At 42.4% G+C, this 16036-nt stretch overlaps 1 protein-coding gene across 3 annotated transcripts in view; it reads right to left on the bottom strand.

Moving 5' to 3' along the window:
• Nucleotides 1–13411, bottom strand: part of NPHP1 (nephrocystin 1) — a 37619-nt gene extending 24208 nt beyond the window's left edge. The window contains exons 1-13 of one of the 3 annotated variants that reach the window (XM_083733337.1): nt 13252–13411; nt 12647–12720; nt 10707–10767; nt 10009–10145; nt 8848–9085; nt 7790–7891; nt 6965–7065; nt 5914–5956; nt 5410–5494; nt 4153–4247; nt 3873–4001; nt 2511–2585; nt 164–274 (exon numbers count right to left, since the gene is read on the bottom strand). In XM_083733337.1, coding sequence (XP_083589463.1) covers nt 164–274; nt 2511–2585; nt 3873–4001; nt 4153–4247; nt 5410–5494; nt 5914–5956; nt 6965–7065; nt 7790–7891; nt 8848–9085; nt 10009–10145; nt 10707–10767; nt 12647–12720; nt 13252–13323 — 1323 coding nt within the window. In that variant the 5' untranslated portion in view covers nt 13324–13411. Of the gene's footprint in view, nt 1–163; nt 275–2510; nt 2586–3872; nt 4002–4152; nt 4248–5409; nt 5495–5913; nt 5957–6964; nt 7066–7785; nt 7892–8847; nt 9086–10008; nt 10146–10693; nt 10768–12646; nt 12721–13251 lie in introns of all 3 variants that reach the window. The other 2 variants (XM_083733338.1, XM_083733339.1) reach the window with 2 other exon arrangements.
• Between the last annotated feature and the right edge of the window lie 2625 nt (nt 13412–16036).

Here is a 16036-nt window from a genome sequence, read left to right as displayed (position 1 = left end):
TTATGTGCCAGTCCTAAGGGGAGGTTGGAATTCTTGTGATACTGAAACCGACTTCTACTTCATTCCTGTGGTTTGATGCCAAGCTCTTTGTATATAAAAGAAATACCAACAGACAGCCTGTCTTCTAATAGTTTCATGCACTGAATCACCTGTGAGAACTTACATTCCGAATGTAAGTGATCCCAAGTTCAAATAATATGCCTATGTCCGGAGATGGGGAATTGGATCTAATAAAACAATCACCGTCAAGCAGGCACGGTAAGATGCCAGTCACCTAAAAATGTAAAAAAGAAGCAGCAGCAAATATTTCTAAGCATTTTATTTCAAGATTCTCTTGAAACACCAATAGAATTCTTCCATTTCCTTTCAGAAATATACTATTAAATCAAATCACAAGCATCACCAACAATCTCTATCTTTTCATGCCACCTAGTTTTGTATGAAATTGTTGCACACAACTAAGTGATACAACCAGGGAATACACACAAAATCCTATAGTGGTCAGCAAGCTACACAACAACCAGGAGGGCATTGTGTTTTATTTTCCACAAAGATATAAGCACCAGCTTCCAAAGAAGATCCATTTTGCAGTGTCCTCCTTATCTGAAGGCAGCTCCTCTTGAAGCCTTCTTCCCTTGTTCATACTCTAAACTGGTGATCCAAGCAAGCAAAGCTCAACTTGATGACAGAGGTTTCAGCACCTCTTCAATGCCTTCCTTTCACTCAACAAATTCCCCCTGTACATGAACTGTGACAAGCTAAGGACAAAATTAGATATGATGAAGAATGGATGGGTGCTGTCAAAAATGGCAAGCCTGTGAGTTCTCTTCACCACTAATGTGTGGCAATGGAAATGCACCATGCACTTTTCCTCACTGGCTGCTGTTGGGGCAGGGAGGGTACTCACAATGTCATAACATCATGGCTTTCCACTGCTATATGTGGATCAAAAAGAAACAAGCAAATATACCCAGAGATAAACAATTAAACCATGCCACAGGGGTATCCAGTAGACTTGTTAATACTGAGATGCAATATAATTTCAAAACAGGGACAAATTCATATTTGAAGCATTTGCCTGCAGACAGCTGCTTCTGGAGCCCCAGGAGCTCCCACTTGCTGTGTGACTTCAACACTGATTCTGAAGAAACACTGCCACCTGCTGAACAATCCATGGCACTTCCTTCAGCACATAGAAGTAACTTGTGATTAAAGGAAAAGGTAAAGGTACCCCTGCCTTGTGATTATTTAACTTGTGATTAAATAACTTGTGATTATTTAGTGCCAAATGCAAAGCAAGTGAGTGGAATTCAATTTGAGAGGCAGTGATGAGCATGGGTAGGCAAACTAAGGCCTGGGGGCCGGGGCTGGCCCATTCACCTTCTCAATCCGGCCCACGGACGGTCCAGGAATCAGCATGTTTTTACATGAGTAGAATGTGTGCTTTTATTTAAAATGCATCTCTGGGTTATTTGTGGGGCATAGGAATTCTTTCATTATTTTTCTTCAAAATATAGTCCGGCCCCCCACATGGTCTGAGGGACGATGGACCGGCCCCCTGCTGAAAAAGTTTGCTGACCCCTGGTGAAGGTGGGGGATTAATGCCCTGAGCAGCTTTCCTGTTCCAAATTATTCCCAGGTGCTATTTGCTCATCTTATTCTTAGCACAGCAAATAGGAGATGGGAAGAGAATTTAGATGAGTAAAACCTTTTGCCCTTCCTTCTCCAACGCTCTGACCCTCTACCCAAGCTGCTTTTTTATTTTTGTAAAAGAAAGAAACAGCAAATGAATTTCCCGTGTCTTATCTAGTTTGATCCTCAAGTCAGCAGGATTTTATCAATACAGTTCCAAGATGTGGTTGCCAGAGATCAAACCTCATAGCACTTAAATTCATTCTGCTTGGCAACTGAGAACTTGGCATGTGTTTCTATGGCTCAGTTCCCCTCCTCTAAATCACAAGTAATGCTTAACTAGCATTTTGGTTAATTATTATTATTAAAAAAAAATGGCAGGGAGGAAGATTATTACAGTGGTACCTCGCAAGATGAATGCCTCGTAAGACGAAAAACTCGCAAGACAAAAGAGTTTTTCGTTTTTTGAGTTGCTTCGCAAGACGAATTTCCCTATGGGCTTGCTTCGCAAGACGAAAACGTCTTGCAAGTTTGTTTCCTTTGTCTTGCAAGTTTGTTTCCTTTTTCTTAAAACCGTGCATTCAGGGGGTGCAGTTGCAACTTGACTTCGAGGAGCAACTCATAGCACGCAGTGTGGTAGCCTTTTTTGAGGTTTTTGAAGACTTTGGTGATTTTTGAAGCTTTTCCAAAGTCCGTGCTTCACAAGACGAAAAAATCGCAAAACGAAAAAACTCGTAGAACGAATTAATTTCGTCTTGCGAGGTACCACTGTATCAGATTGCGCTAGAATTAATTGTACATACTACAGATCACAATCCTACAAAGTTATGCGAAATTTACCAGGTCAAATCTATCAATAATCTCCTCAGTATTCTTACCCGTGGAGAAAAGGTCCATGTTTTGGGATTTTTAGGTTGCCACGTAGCTCTAACTGTATGAATATTACTCAGTATCTAAAACAAGAAAATAATTAACATTTGAATATAGCAGTGTAGATTAACGCAATGAAGAATGGGGAACTATTTCATTACAAGATCAGCTTATGTTTGAATGACCAACCTTCACCTTTTTTAGCTCATGAAATTTAGAAATATGATCACTGAATCCAGCCTATCACAAACTGATGCTTTCACTCTGCAATGGAGAACAATGCAAATCCTGCCTTTGAGAATTACTAAGTACATTTTGTAAAGAAACCAGAAGCATTTTTACTTGGTATAGTAGGGAATGATGTTGGAAAGAAAGATGTGAAGTTATTTAGATATGCAGTAACAGCAGCCAGAATTTTGTTGGCCCAAAGGTGGAAACAGGAAGAAATGCCAACGAGGGAAGAATGGAGAATGAAACTGATGGAGTACGCAGAAATGGACAAATTAACTGGGAAAATTCGAAACCAACGCGATCAGAGATTCACCGAGGACTGGAACAAATTTACAGAGTATATGAAAACTGTGTGTGATCAGGAAATAATGCTTGTTGGATTTCAAGAAGCTCTGTGAAAAAATAAACTGGAATGTCGCTTAAAAGAGATGATAAAATAGGGATTGTCAAAGTGCAACATAAATGTATGAAATGTGAGAAGTTGTGATAAATATGAAAATTGTCAGATAGGCTAATGGAAGTCAAAAAGAATGTATAAGTTAAATTGGATGTTAAATTATAAATGGATTGGTTATTGGAAATTTGAATAAAAATTAATTTCAAAAAAAGAGAGAATTACTAAGTACATGTTTAAGGGTGTTGTAAAAATCAGGTCCATTATCCATCAGCTCTCTGATAAGGAGGGATGGCAGACTAATCAACTTATTTGGCACTGAGGATGGTGTGCAACATTTTACTCAGAACACATCTACTGAAATTAATGAACCTAGCTTAGCAACGTCCATTAATTTCAGTGAGTCAATTTTGAGTTAAATTTCATGGACCCTAAATATGTCAATGCTGCACATGGGTCGTGCACAGATAAATATCATGCAATGCGGCAGATATAAGACAGGATAGCCAGAAAGGAAAAGTCTGGAATACTTTCTCAGGTACAAATTAACTGAAATCTGATAAGCTTTTAAAATGCAGAACAAAGAACTGTATGCAAATAAGTTATAGGCAGCAACTGTTTAAATCCTCCACAAAATAGCTGTTGACAACGAGTAGACACATGCTTCCTGTTTCATAAATGTGATCAAGATATTGGAAGAAGTTCAAATTTTAACCACTCAGGTTAAGTGATTTGTAGAACTCACTCTGTTACCGTCAAAAAGGCAGAGTCGGACATGTCTACTCAGGACTTGTATGCTCATTCCAGGAAAAGGAATCCCTTTACAGTTCCATAGGGTCACAATCAGTGACAGCCGAGTTGGCCTTGACTGAATCTGAAAGAAAGGAAGCAGGGACCAGAGTTTTACATCTTACAGCTACATTTACTTCGTAATATGTTATTGCATAACACGTTTTCTCCAATTTCCCCATTTTCTGCTACCCTAAAGAGAGTTTATCTGGCCTTTATTGAGAGCAAATACTTACAGTGCCTTTTTCCGGGTTCCACACTAGATCTCGGAAAGAAAGATTGGAAGGTGTGAGCTCAGGTTGTAAGAAGTAAGAAGCCCGAAACTGAACTCCTGGAAGAACAATGCTTATTTTTAGTGTGTTTATTTTCCCATCTCCCTTTATCTTGGTTATCTTCAATGGAATTTGCAAGTAAGTAACTTTATGACTTCAGCAGTAGCACAATTACAGACTGACATCCTAATCTTAAACATACTGACATCTTGCTCTTCTTGCTCTGTCTCGCTCTTCTTGCCAGAAGATTAGTGGTTTGCCAGAAGATTAGTGTGCATATATCATTCTGATATATGTCACTGAGCACACTGGAGGAGAGGGGAAATGCCTTTTCCAGGGCTGCGCATACTGGAGGATGCTCGGAGTTTCGGGGGTGTTTTTCCAATAGAAAAGAGGCATTTTTTAAACTCTGTTAAAAGATTTCTGTCACCACTGTATCATGGACTGACTGGATGCAGAGGAGTGGTGGGAGATGCCAGCTGGGGAACCCCCAAGGAAACCCCAAGGAAAGAAGGCTCAGAGCCAGGGGATTGGTGGTGGGACAATAATGAGTGGACAGAGGGAAACGAGGGAGCAGAAACTGAAGCAGTAACAGGGTTTAGTGAGCAGGAAGAGGCTGTGGCAGAGAGCAGTCCGGACTCAGAGGCAGAAGCAGAGGCTGGGAGGGGGGCAAGAAACAGAGATGAGCCAGGCTGCTGAAGACGCCGGGGGTCTCCCCCTCCTGCTCCAACCAGCTCCCTCCCCTCTGGTTTCCCAGAATCTGAAGTGGTATAGGAAAGGCGGAGAAAAGACAGGCAAGATGAAGGAACCTCAGATTGCATGGGAAGGAATTGGGGGAATAGGAGTAGGAGACAGACCTTCAGTCCTGGCAAAGCTTCATTGGGGCAAGATCTAGTTGCTGTGCTCACTAGGCCTGGGCTGTTTGCTTCTTTGACTAAATAGTTAATTTCACTGACACCTTGTGAGCTATTGCTGACCTGCTCCAATACCCACCCTGACACACTGCTATCCAGAACTTAAAGAAATGAAAAATGCAATAAAAATATTTATTTCATAAAAATACCCCACTTGGCTAAAAAAAACACCCTCACAAATACAATTACAACATTCTGCCATCAGAACTTTGGTCACCTCCCAATAAATGTTCACACCTCCTAAGATAAACTTGCTTCATACCTTGGGAGCTCTGGATTTAACAGAGTAGTTTTACAAAACTCCTACCTTCTTCCAAGAGCTGTGCAAGTGTTGAAGGTCGGAATCCTGCAGGAACTGCTCCCATAGTTGTCAGTGCATCTAAGGTATTATTCTATTAAGAAGAGAGATAATTCAACCTTGATATTGCTTCCATTTATCAGTTTGCTTCTGGCTCCATATTAGTCTTTAAGTAGCAAGTCACTGAACATCAAGTATTTTGAAGAGCCACTGGATGAACAAGTAGAAACACTCTGCAGCTGCAATTCTTTACATTATAGTACCTAGAAGTAAGCCCCACTAAACACAGTGGAACTTCCTCGTGTGTAAACATGAATAGAACTGCACTGTTCCTGCCCTTTTCAAGCAAACTGATACTCAGTTTGCTAACTTTGCTGTCCAGAGTTGGACTGTTTGAAAGAGGGAGTACCATATGAAATAAGAGTACCAGTTTGGCTGTCTGGTTTTGTAAGAAAAACAAAGCAAAATATCAATAATCATGAATGGTATGCAAATGATAAAACACAGGCTTACCTCTGTGATGGCCTTTTTAACAGCACTCCAGTGTGAATCTGTTCTGTAGGTAGCATAAAAATAAGAACATAAAACAAAGCTGATCCACAAATCAATTAACTGCAAATATACAGATGGGCAAATTGACACTCAATATGTGATTATGGTGATGGGTTGTAAAATGACACACTGAGTGATGGTCCCACTGGGAAAAACCATTTAATCTATATTCTGACCATGTGGTAACTGAGACTGGAATCTTTTTTAATTCAGTTTTGTGGCTAAGGCAGCCTTAGTTTTCGCACTATTCGCCTGCCTTTCACTACCATGTGAAAGTGGTCTGATCACTGTTGTACCTATTTTGTCAGCTTGTTTGTTTGATTTCTACACTGCCCTTCCACCCAAACAGGAACCATGGGTAGTGTACAGCACAATTAAAACGCCATTACAAAATGTTCCACAAGAGCAGTAACAAATTGAAGGCACAAGTGTTCTTAAAAGAAACAGTACCAGATTTACGGCTGCTCTACTGTAATAATGTAGAAATGAAGTTCCTTAAATTACATTAAATAAATCATTCACTTTTCGCAGGATTCTTCAGGAGTCTTATAAATTCCAGTTCAGGAATGCCTTCCCAAACTATCACTACTGCAAACCTCGGCCCAGTATACCTAAAGGAACATCTCCACACCCATTGTCCAGCCCAGCCACTGAGGTCCAGCTCCGAGGGCCTTCGGGCGGTTCCCTCACTGCGAGAAGTGAGGTTACAGGGAACCAGGCAGAGGGACTTCTCAGTAGTAGCGCCCGCCCTGTGGAACACCCGTCAGATGTCAAGGAAATAAACAACTATCTGACTTTTCCCATTATTTTCCCATTATGCAGAGCCCTGGTTTAAAAGGCTTTACCATCTCCCACTGTGTTTGCTCTTGTAGTAGATACAAATCAGGACTGAAATCAGTCAAATTCAAATCAGAGATACACAAATGACGCAAGGAAGCTTCTGTAGTGAAGAAGCCCCCATCACAACAGCAGCATGATGATGCATTTCCACTCACAGCTCTGGTCCCTTTACCTTTTCAGAATGTTGGCCCCTCCTTCCGTTTCATCTGCCACCTCTATATCTTCCTCGGTTTCCTCTTCACTTGGTTCTTGGCCCTCTTCCTCATCTTTCACCTACAAAGTTGATCCATTGCAACAGTCAATAACATTCTATATCTTTTTTTTTATTTTAAAAAGGAAGTTGTGTGATCTTACGTTATAGTAGATGTGGAAATTCTTGCTTCAAATTCTTGCTCCTTTGTGAATACACCCTGGGTTGGATACTGGGTTGCTACTGAGTATTTATTCTGATTTGTTTGGAGGGAAGTTAGCTGACATTGTGTCAAAGTAAGTGTTGTTTCCAGTGCATTTTCCTGTCACTTTCTTTTATCCCAAAAAGTCTGTTTGATTTTTTTTTTAAGGGTGTGTTGCACAAGACCTCTCTATCATCTATAATTGCACAATCTGAATTTGCCATGATGTAATTGAATCTTACCTGAAAATAGCAACAGTCTGGAACCGCCCTAAGATGTTATGTTTGGCTGGGTGTCTCAAGAAAGCAGTCTGAAGTATTTGGGGAATGACAGAAAATATCTACCAGTTGGCATGCTACTGGGTTTTATTTCTATAGCACTAAAAAATGCCATCCCCACATTCCACCACACCACAATCTTGGGAAAGATGAAAGCTTGGTAGTTATTTTCCATATCGCTGTCTAAACAGCTGAATCAGCCCATGAAAATTATTTCACCCCTGCTTTCACCTAGAGAAACACTGCAAGCCCACTAAGGTGGAAAGATGCCAACAATAACATTAAACATGGAACTGACTAGAAAGAGAAAAGTAGAAGCATACCAACCATAAGGTAGGTTTTAGGCACAAGGCCCCTCTCCCCTCTGGAGTTTTTAGCCAGCCACCAACCGTCAGGCTTTTTCTCAAGGATAAGCAGAACTTCGCCTTTCTTCAGTATTGAAAACAAAGAGAGGGGAAGAAACTAAATTAATACACAAGGGTTTAAAGATATTCTGTGCTGAACATATGATGAAAGCAGAGGCCTAGTGGTCTACGTTTGTTGCTTCTACCCAAAGTGACTGCTATTCTTATATTTCTACCAATTGATGAATAATATTACTGTGGAAGATCCTAGAGTTGGGCATGTAAATATTGAATGGTTTACAGATGCTCTTAAGACTGAGCTAGCTGTTATATTGGGCTTCCAACATCACACATATAAAAGCTTGATCTTGAATCCTGCCTCGTTGCTACAATCTAGAGAGACACACTCTGGGAAGACCAAGGAACTGAACCCAGGATAGGCCTATGCAGGTGGTGGGCTAACCTTGATTCTCAATGTTCACATTAAATGGTAGGGGACAAAAGAAAAAAGCTACAACTAGGAAGGAAGAGGTGAGGGATGGACAGCAGGGAAAAGCCTCCTCCCACCCTAGAATATGGACTCACCAGTCATATATTTAGTACCTATAGCAATCTTCTCATGTGAGAGTAGTACACTTGGAGAAAAAGTGTAATAGGGATAAAGTCTTATCCTCATGTATAAGGAGGCTGCAGGGATGGAGGTGCACTGCTGCTCCCCTCTCCTATACAGTGCACATCTCTCTCCAGCTATAACAATTATAATGGCCACCTGTTCCTATTAGGCTACCTGGCATCACGAGCCAACTTGGTACCTATCACATGCATGGCAGCATTGATTGACTTTGTTACCCTAGGGAAAAAGCATCACTGCTAGACTCGTGTAGCATAATCAAATAGAGATTTGGACACTGCAAGAAGGCATCAGAGTGGGATTGGTGATGATTGACTTATGCAATGTCTACACCAAATGAACAAACAAATCCTACACAGCTATAGTACTTAGTGAGCCCACATAAACTAATAATATTATATTTTACTTACTTTAAAGGTCAGGTCGCCTTCCTGCTGTGCAGAAAAATCACCAAGAGTGATAAAATTTTTAATAGCTGAATCATCTCCGAGTTTGTCTTCATCTTCACCATCCTCTTCATCATCACCATCGTCCTGTGTACTTTCTTCTTCTTCTTCATCATCATCTTCCTCCTCATCATCATCATCTTCCTCTTCACTTTCTTCGTTTTCTTGTAGTGTTTTTGGGCTGCCCTTCCTTTTTGTATTGCTAACCCAAAAAGAAACAGAGTCCATCACAGTCTTTTGACAACTGCTTATTCTAATCAACCACTGATGCAGACAATATTGTAAAAAACTTCCCCTTTCTTGTTCTAGGGGTATAAGGACCAGGGGTTTCAATAATTCCCCAATTTCATATTTTGAATACATTAATATTTCTAAGCAGTCTCATCCCTTAACTTTGGGGTAGGTAGTAATTAACAATTGTCCAATTATGTCAGATAAAGCTAAAATTATGTAGCAGACAAAGCATCAATGACTATACATCTGGAACTCTTATTAAGGGTGCTGTGATCTAAACCACTGAGCCTCTTGGGCTTGCCAATCAGAAGATGGGGTGAGCTCCCGTTGCTCTGTCCCAGCTCCTGCCAACCTAGCAGTTTAAAAGCATGCCAGTGCAAGTAGATAAGCAGGTAGCGCTGCAGCGGGAAGGTAAACGGCATTTTCGTGCGCTCTGGCTTCCGTCATGGTGTTCCGTTGCACCAGAAGCGGTTTAGTCATGCTGACCACATGACCCAGAAAGCTGGCTGTGGACAAATGCCGGCTCCCTTGTCCTGAAAGTAAGATGAGTGCCACAACCCCATAGTCGCCTTTGAGTGGACTTAACCATTCAGGGGTCCTTTACCTTATAATAAAGTTTTATGTTGATAAAGATGCCCATGCTCAGACTTGAGCAGGCATGGAATAATCCAGCTTGATTAATAAAAACCTGTTTTAGAGTGCAATCCTGTACACACTTATCTGGGAGTAAATCCCACTGAACTCAATGGGACTGAAGCTGCAAACCTAACCATAAATACACAGAAGTAAGTCTCCTGAATTCAGTGGGGCTTCTTTACAGATATGTAGGGTTAGGATTGCAGCCTTACCTCTAAGCAGACATCCACAGGTTTGTACTGTTAACCTACTTACATGCTGGAGTCCTTGGTCACATCTTCCCGGCTAAAGATTGCTGTAAGTTTATCCAGCTGCTCAGAAAGCATTAACAATTTTTCTCCTTCTTCTTCTTTTCTCTGATTATAATTTCCCACAGGGGCAGGCTCATCTGACTGCAAGATAACAATACACCAGATTTTTCATAACATTCTTGTGTACATTAGGATTTGAACTAAAATATCAATCTAGCGTAAAGGTAAAGGTAAAGGGACCCCTGACCATTAGGTCCAGTTGTGACCGACTCTGGGGTTGCGGCGCTCATCTCGCTTTATTGGCCGAGGGAGCCAGCGTACAGCTTCCGGGTCATGTGGCCAGCATGACTAAGCCGCTTCTGGCGAACCAGAGCTGCACATGGAAACAGTGTTTCCATCTAGCATAGCCTGGCATTAATCACATTTACGGAAAATATGTTAATTACAGGTAAACATTCACACGGTGCTTTATACTTTAAAAAAAATAGTGACTCCTTTGACTTTGGGATACATTTACCAATAGTATTATATATACAGCTCTCTAAGGAAGTTGTATACATTACAACAAATTTAGGTTAGCCACTGAAGGATGGACATGGTAAATGCAGTAATCTCAGGTCCTACCCTGACAGAGTATTTTTCTGAACCTCCTCTCCGATTTATTATTGTGGAAACAAGAAACGCTGTACCTTAAACACTTACTTTCTTCAAGTTCTGTAGAGCAGAGATATTTTCATCAACAGACTTCTTCAGCTCCAAACATCTACAACAAAAACAGTACTTGCATTGTATATACTGCCTACACGGCCACAAATACAGGTGTTGAGCCCCCAAATCTGCAAATGCTCAGTTCTAATAGATCAGTCACATAATTTCCCATTCACCTCAAGGTTAGCATTAATGCCAACATAGCACTACAAATTACTTCTCTGAATATGGAAAGACAGTGGACATATTCTCTTCTGGTGCAGAGGGAGAAAGTGTGTGCACACTGAGACTGGACATCATCAAGTTGCTCTATCTCTCTTGCTGAGAAAACACAGCAGACTATCTCAACTGTTCATTCTCCTGGAAGATCTGAACCAAGTGCTTGGCCAGGGATGAGGGAAAGTAGATTGTAGTTCTCTAGTGGGCCACTTAGTACCTCCTAGTACTTAGTATCTCCTGGTACTAAGTCTGCCCAAACAAGACAATTCCATTCCTAGGCAGGGCCACATGCTCAGGGTCACATCTTAAAGGTATGATTCAACTGTCAAGAGATCCTAAGCATTTCTTAACAGCTAAAATAGACGGGAAACCTGTTGCCCTCCATATATTGTTGTATACTAACTCCCACAAGCTCCAGCCAGCATTACCAGTAGTCAAGGATGATGGGAATGGTAGTCCAGCAACATCTTAAGGGCTATAGGTTCCTCATCCCTGAGATAAAGCTTACATAATCACCATTCAGTGATCGTGAGTATGCACTCTCGGTTTTCACAGATAGCACACACTGGTAGGCAATGGACATTCTAATCAAAAAAATAAACAGCCAACATGAGACTGAAATCAGGTCACCATTATTTGTCTTATAGATAACCCACTGGAGAGGGGCCAGATCCATACTGCATGAAATACCACACGATAAATTCCTCACTTATAGTGCAAAACCATGCGACATGCCACTGGGAAATGCAACAGAACCTACATGATGTTTGAAAGGTCTTCTTTGTTTCCTTACCCATGTCAACAGTGCATTACGTGCACTTGCACTGATAGCCATGTACAGGCAGTGATCATCTCCCCCACCCCCTTCACATTGTTTTCTTCACCTGCCACATTTCAAAAAATCATTCGTTGTTCTGTTTGCTGAACCTAGGCTTGCAGGCCAGCTCTATAACAATGGAGAGGAGGGCTATCTTTACCTTATTTAATGACACTATTCATCCTCTAGCCCCAGCAGTCCCTGAGGAGACCAATAATTCCAGTGCACATGAACACCGCACAGAATTATCATGATGATGATGATAATAATTTTATTACATATACCCCACCCATCTGGCTGGGTTTCCCCAGCCACTCTTACATCAAACATTAAAAACTTCCTGAAACATGGCTGCCTTCGGATGTCTTCTAAAAAATTATGTAGTTCTTTATCTCCTTGACATCTGAAGGGAGGGCGCCACTACCGAATGCAACTGAATGGAACAATAATGGAACTGAAATGGCCACAACAGTGTTAGGGGGCTGGCATGTATGAGTGTGAGGGTGGTAAAAGAAGAGGCAGCCAGCTGTCAGAGGCTTTCAGGTAGCCCTTCACAAGTACTATATTCACTTTTCCCAGAGTTTTGAAAATAAATCTCAGCACATCAATCACCACTGTCTAGATTCATGAACATCCTTGCATAAATACAAATTTATGACAAACCTCTAATGCAATATAGTTATACATCAGCAAATAAGTCCCACTGATCTCCATTAAAGTCATCGTTTTTAGGATTGGATCTGAAAATATTTTTAGACCTGCAATCAAATTTGTTTACATCCAAGGAACCAACTAACAAGCATCAATAAATGTTGCTGGTTGCACCTTTGACCTCAAATACATTTGCATTATGCTTACCAGAAGGAGTTTTTTGAATATATATATATAAACACATTACCTCTGACTAAGGCTTTGCTTCTTTCCAGAGTCCAGAGCCCCCGCTTCCTTGCTTTCTTGGAGCAAAGCATTCACCTAAAATATTGAACAACTAAGATTCACTTTGTCAAATGATAACGAAAGAATTAGCGCACTACTTTTCGGCGTGCGATTTGTGGCTTTCCAAAGACGGCTGGACTCCCAACGCCCGTCAACAGAGCCAACGGTCAGGGCCAGCCCAAGACATTTCGGCACCTGAGACAGACCCCAAAAGGGTGTCGTCGTCCCCCCCCCCTCTCTACCTGGGAAGAAGCAGGTGAGGCCATATCTACATCAGGAACAAGGGAGGAGGGAAGAAAGATCGGCATTGGGATATGATGTCCCGCTGGATCATGCCACCTGAGGCATCCACCTTCACCTTGCCTCATGGGTGGGCCGGCCCTGCCAACGGTCAGGGCGAATGAAATTTCGAGTCTGAGGAGGGCCGCAAGCTCCCCCACCTCTGGCTTACGCCTTTCCCTCCTACTAGCCCCATGCCTCTCGTTCCCTGCAATTAACGGTAGCGCCAGGCAGGATCCGCTTCCCGCCGCGCCTTTCCTCTCTCTGCATCCCGTTTCTCCAGCTCACCTGCTCCCGCAGCTCTCTACCCCGGCGCAGCGCGCTCTGCAGCGGGCCCGTCCGGCCCCGGCGCCCGGTCATACCGCCAGCCGGGCGAAAGCTCTACGAGGCGCCTGCCTTGCGCGGAGGAAGAAGGCCGCAGCCGGTCGCCAAGGAGACGGAACGCTGCGGCGCGGGATTCATAGCGTCATCCTTAGGCGCTACGAGGAGACGGACAGCGACGCTTCTCCGGCGTCCAACCGAACTACATGTCCCAGCATGCAAGGCACCCGATAAATTAAAAAAGGGCAGCACACCCCCGAGCTGCCCATGCAAACGGTCCCATTGATGATTTTATCGGCATTTGTCCCCCAAACCTTTTAAAGTGTGCCTTCCTCTCCCAAGGATCTAGAATTCCATGGGTCAGACACTTTGCTTAGGTTGCTTAGGTGGAAACCAGAATGCTGAAGTGCTATAAAGCCGATATAATACGTTTGCAATGTCGTGCTAGGAGGTAAAGCACTGCTGTATTGGGGTAACACGCAATACATAAACTACTCGGTTTTTTGTTTTTTTACATGACATCTATGTATGACTAACCAAAAGGCCTCGGTGCTGTAAACCTGAAGGAGCGTCTCCACCCGCACCGTTCAGCCCGGACACTGAGATCCAGCACCTAGGGCCTTCTGGCGGTTCCCGCGTTGCGAGAAGTGAGGTTACAGGGAACCAGACAGAGGGCCTTCTCGGTAGTGGCGCCCACTCTGTGGAACGCGTTCCCTTCAGATGTGAAGGAAATAAGCAGTTATCATCTTTTTAAAAGACATCTGAAGGCAGCCCTGTTTAGGGAAGTTTTTAATATTTAATGCTGTATTGTTTTTAACACTTGATTGGAAGCCACCCAGAGTGGCTGGGAAACTCAGCCTGATGGGCAGGGTATAAATATTATTATTATTATTATTATTATTATTATTATTATTATTATTATTACTAAAGGTGCGAAAGATCTCCAAGTGAAACACTCACCATATTCCCAATGCAAAGTCTCTGAAGGTTACATTATCTTACATAACAGCCTCTCATGTAACTTTGGAAACCTTATCTTCTTCACCACAACCATTTTTCTGTAGCGAAAGAAGTGTTTCCCTCTTCTAAAATGCCATCAGGGGACTTCTCATCACAGGTTTTAAGCACAATCCAAAGTATCTCTAGTCATAAGTAAGTCCTATTAAGCTCAAGGGAGGTTACAAACAGATGATTGGGTAAAACAATGGTTTCTAATTGATGGTCCACAGACCCCAGGGGGTCCTCGTAACCCACCCAGGGGGTCTGTGGCACCATCCCCATAACAAAAACTACCACAGAGATATCAAAAATTTCAAAAGTAGAGGGTCCATGGCTTCACTTTTGAAAAATAGGTTTTAAAGTACTTAGCTAATTAGGAACCACTGGGGTATAAGATTACAGCACTATTACGGTATACCCAGCATCATCAGATGTGTAAATGAAATTATATATTGTGGATATAAAATGTGTATATTGGTTGAGATATATACACACACACACACATACCAAGTGATGTAAGATATATATATAACATAGTTATCTCACCTAGCTGATCTGCAATAAATTTAGGATTTGCTTTATACCAAGTCAGACCACTGGAACATCTAGCTCAGTACTGTTGACACAGAACAGAAGCAGTACAGTAGTACCTCGGGTTACATACGCTTCAGGTTACATACGCTTCAGGTTACAAACTCCCCTAACCCAGAAATAGCGCTTCAGGTTAAGAACTTTGCTTCAGGATGAGAACAGAAATCATGCTCTGGCAGTGCGACAGCAGCAGGAGGCCCCATTAGCTAAAGTGGTGCTTCAGGTTAAGAACAGTTTCAGGTTAAGTACAGACCTCCAGAACGAATTAAGTACTTAACCCGAAGTACCACTGTACTCCAGTTTCAGACAGGAGTCTTTGCCCAAGCCCTGTCTAGATATGCTGGCAACTGAACTTGGAACCACTGAGCTACAATCTTTCCTCATTAGCTGCTGCACTTCACACATAGCTCAATTACCTTTTCATAGGCTTTGCTTTAACTTTAGTCGGTTGGCTGTATCTTATTTGTACTGACTCTGGTACTTTAAAGTGTATTTTTTGTTTATTTGTTTTAATGCTGTGAAGTGCTTCAAGAGCTCGCCTCTTTTTGATAAGTGGTATGTTACATGGGACGCGGGTGGCACTGTGGGTAAAGCCTCAGTGCCTAGGACTTGCCGATCGTATGGTCGGTGGTTCGAATCCCCGCGGCGGGGTGAGCTCCCGTCTTTCAGTCCCAGCTTCTGCCCACCTAGCAGTTCGAAAGCACCCCTAAGTGCAAGTAGATAAATAGGTACCGCTTTATAGCGGGAAGGTAAACGGCATTTCCGTGTGCTTTGCTGGTCCTGGCTCGCCAGAGCAGCTTCGTCATGCTGGCCATGTGAAGTGTCTGCAGACAGCGCTGGCTCCCGGCCTCTTAAGTGAGATGAGCGCACAACCCTAGAGTCGGACACGACTGGCCCGTACGGGCAGGGGTACCTTTACCTTTATGTTTCCTGTAAGAAATAAATTTATAATTTGGTCTATCACCCAGTCCTTTTATGTAGTTAATGAACAAACCATAACCTCCAGGAGATCATGCCACAGTAAAACAGTTCAGCTCTTTGGGTTGGTTAGGGAAATGCGACCAAACTTTACCACCAAGCAGGAGGGTTAGGTTTTCACAACCAAAGGGCCTTCTAAATAAAGCATGCCTTCATTCTCTGAGACAACACAATTTAACTAGAA

This window comes from Podarcis gaigeae (assembly GCF_964106915.1).
Source record: "Podarcis gaigeae genome assembly, chromosome: 3".
Classification (NCBI taxonomy): domain Eukaryota; kingdom Metazoa; phylum Chordata; class Lepidosauria; order Squamata; family Lacertidae; genus Podarcis; species Podarcis gaigeae.
The sequence above is the reverse complement of the archived record's forward strand: the minus strand, read 5'-3'. Positions and strand labels throughout refer to the sequence as shown.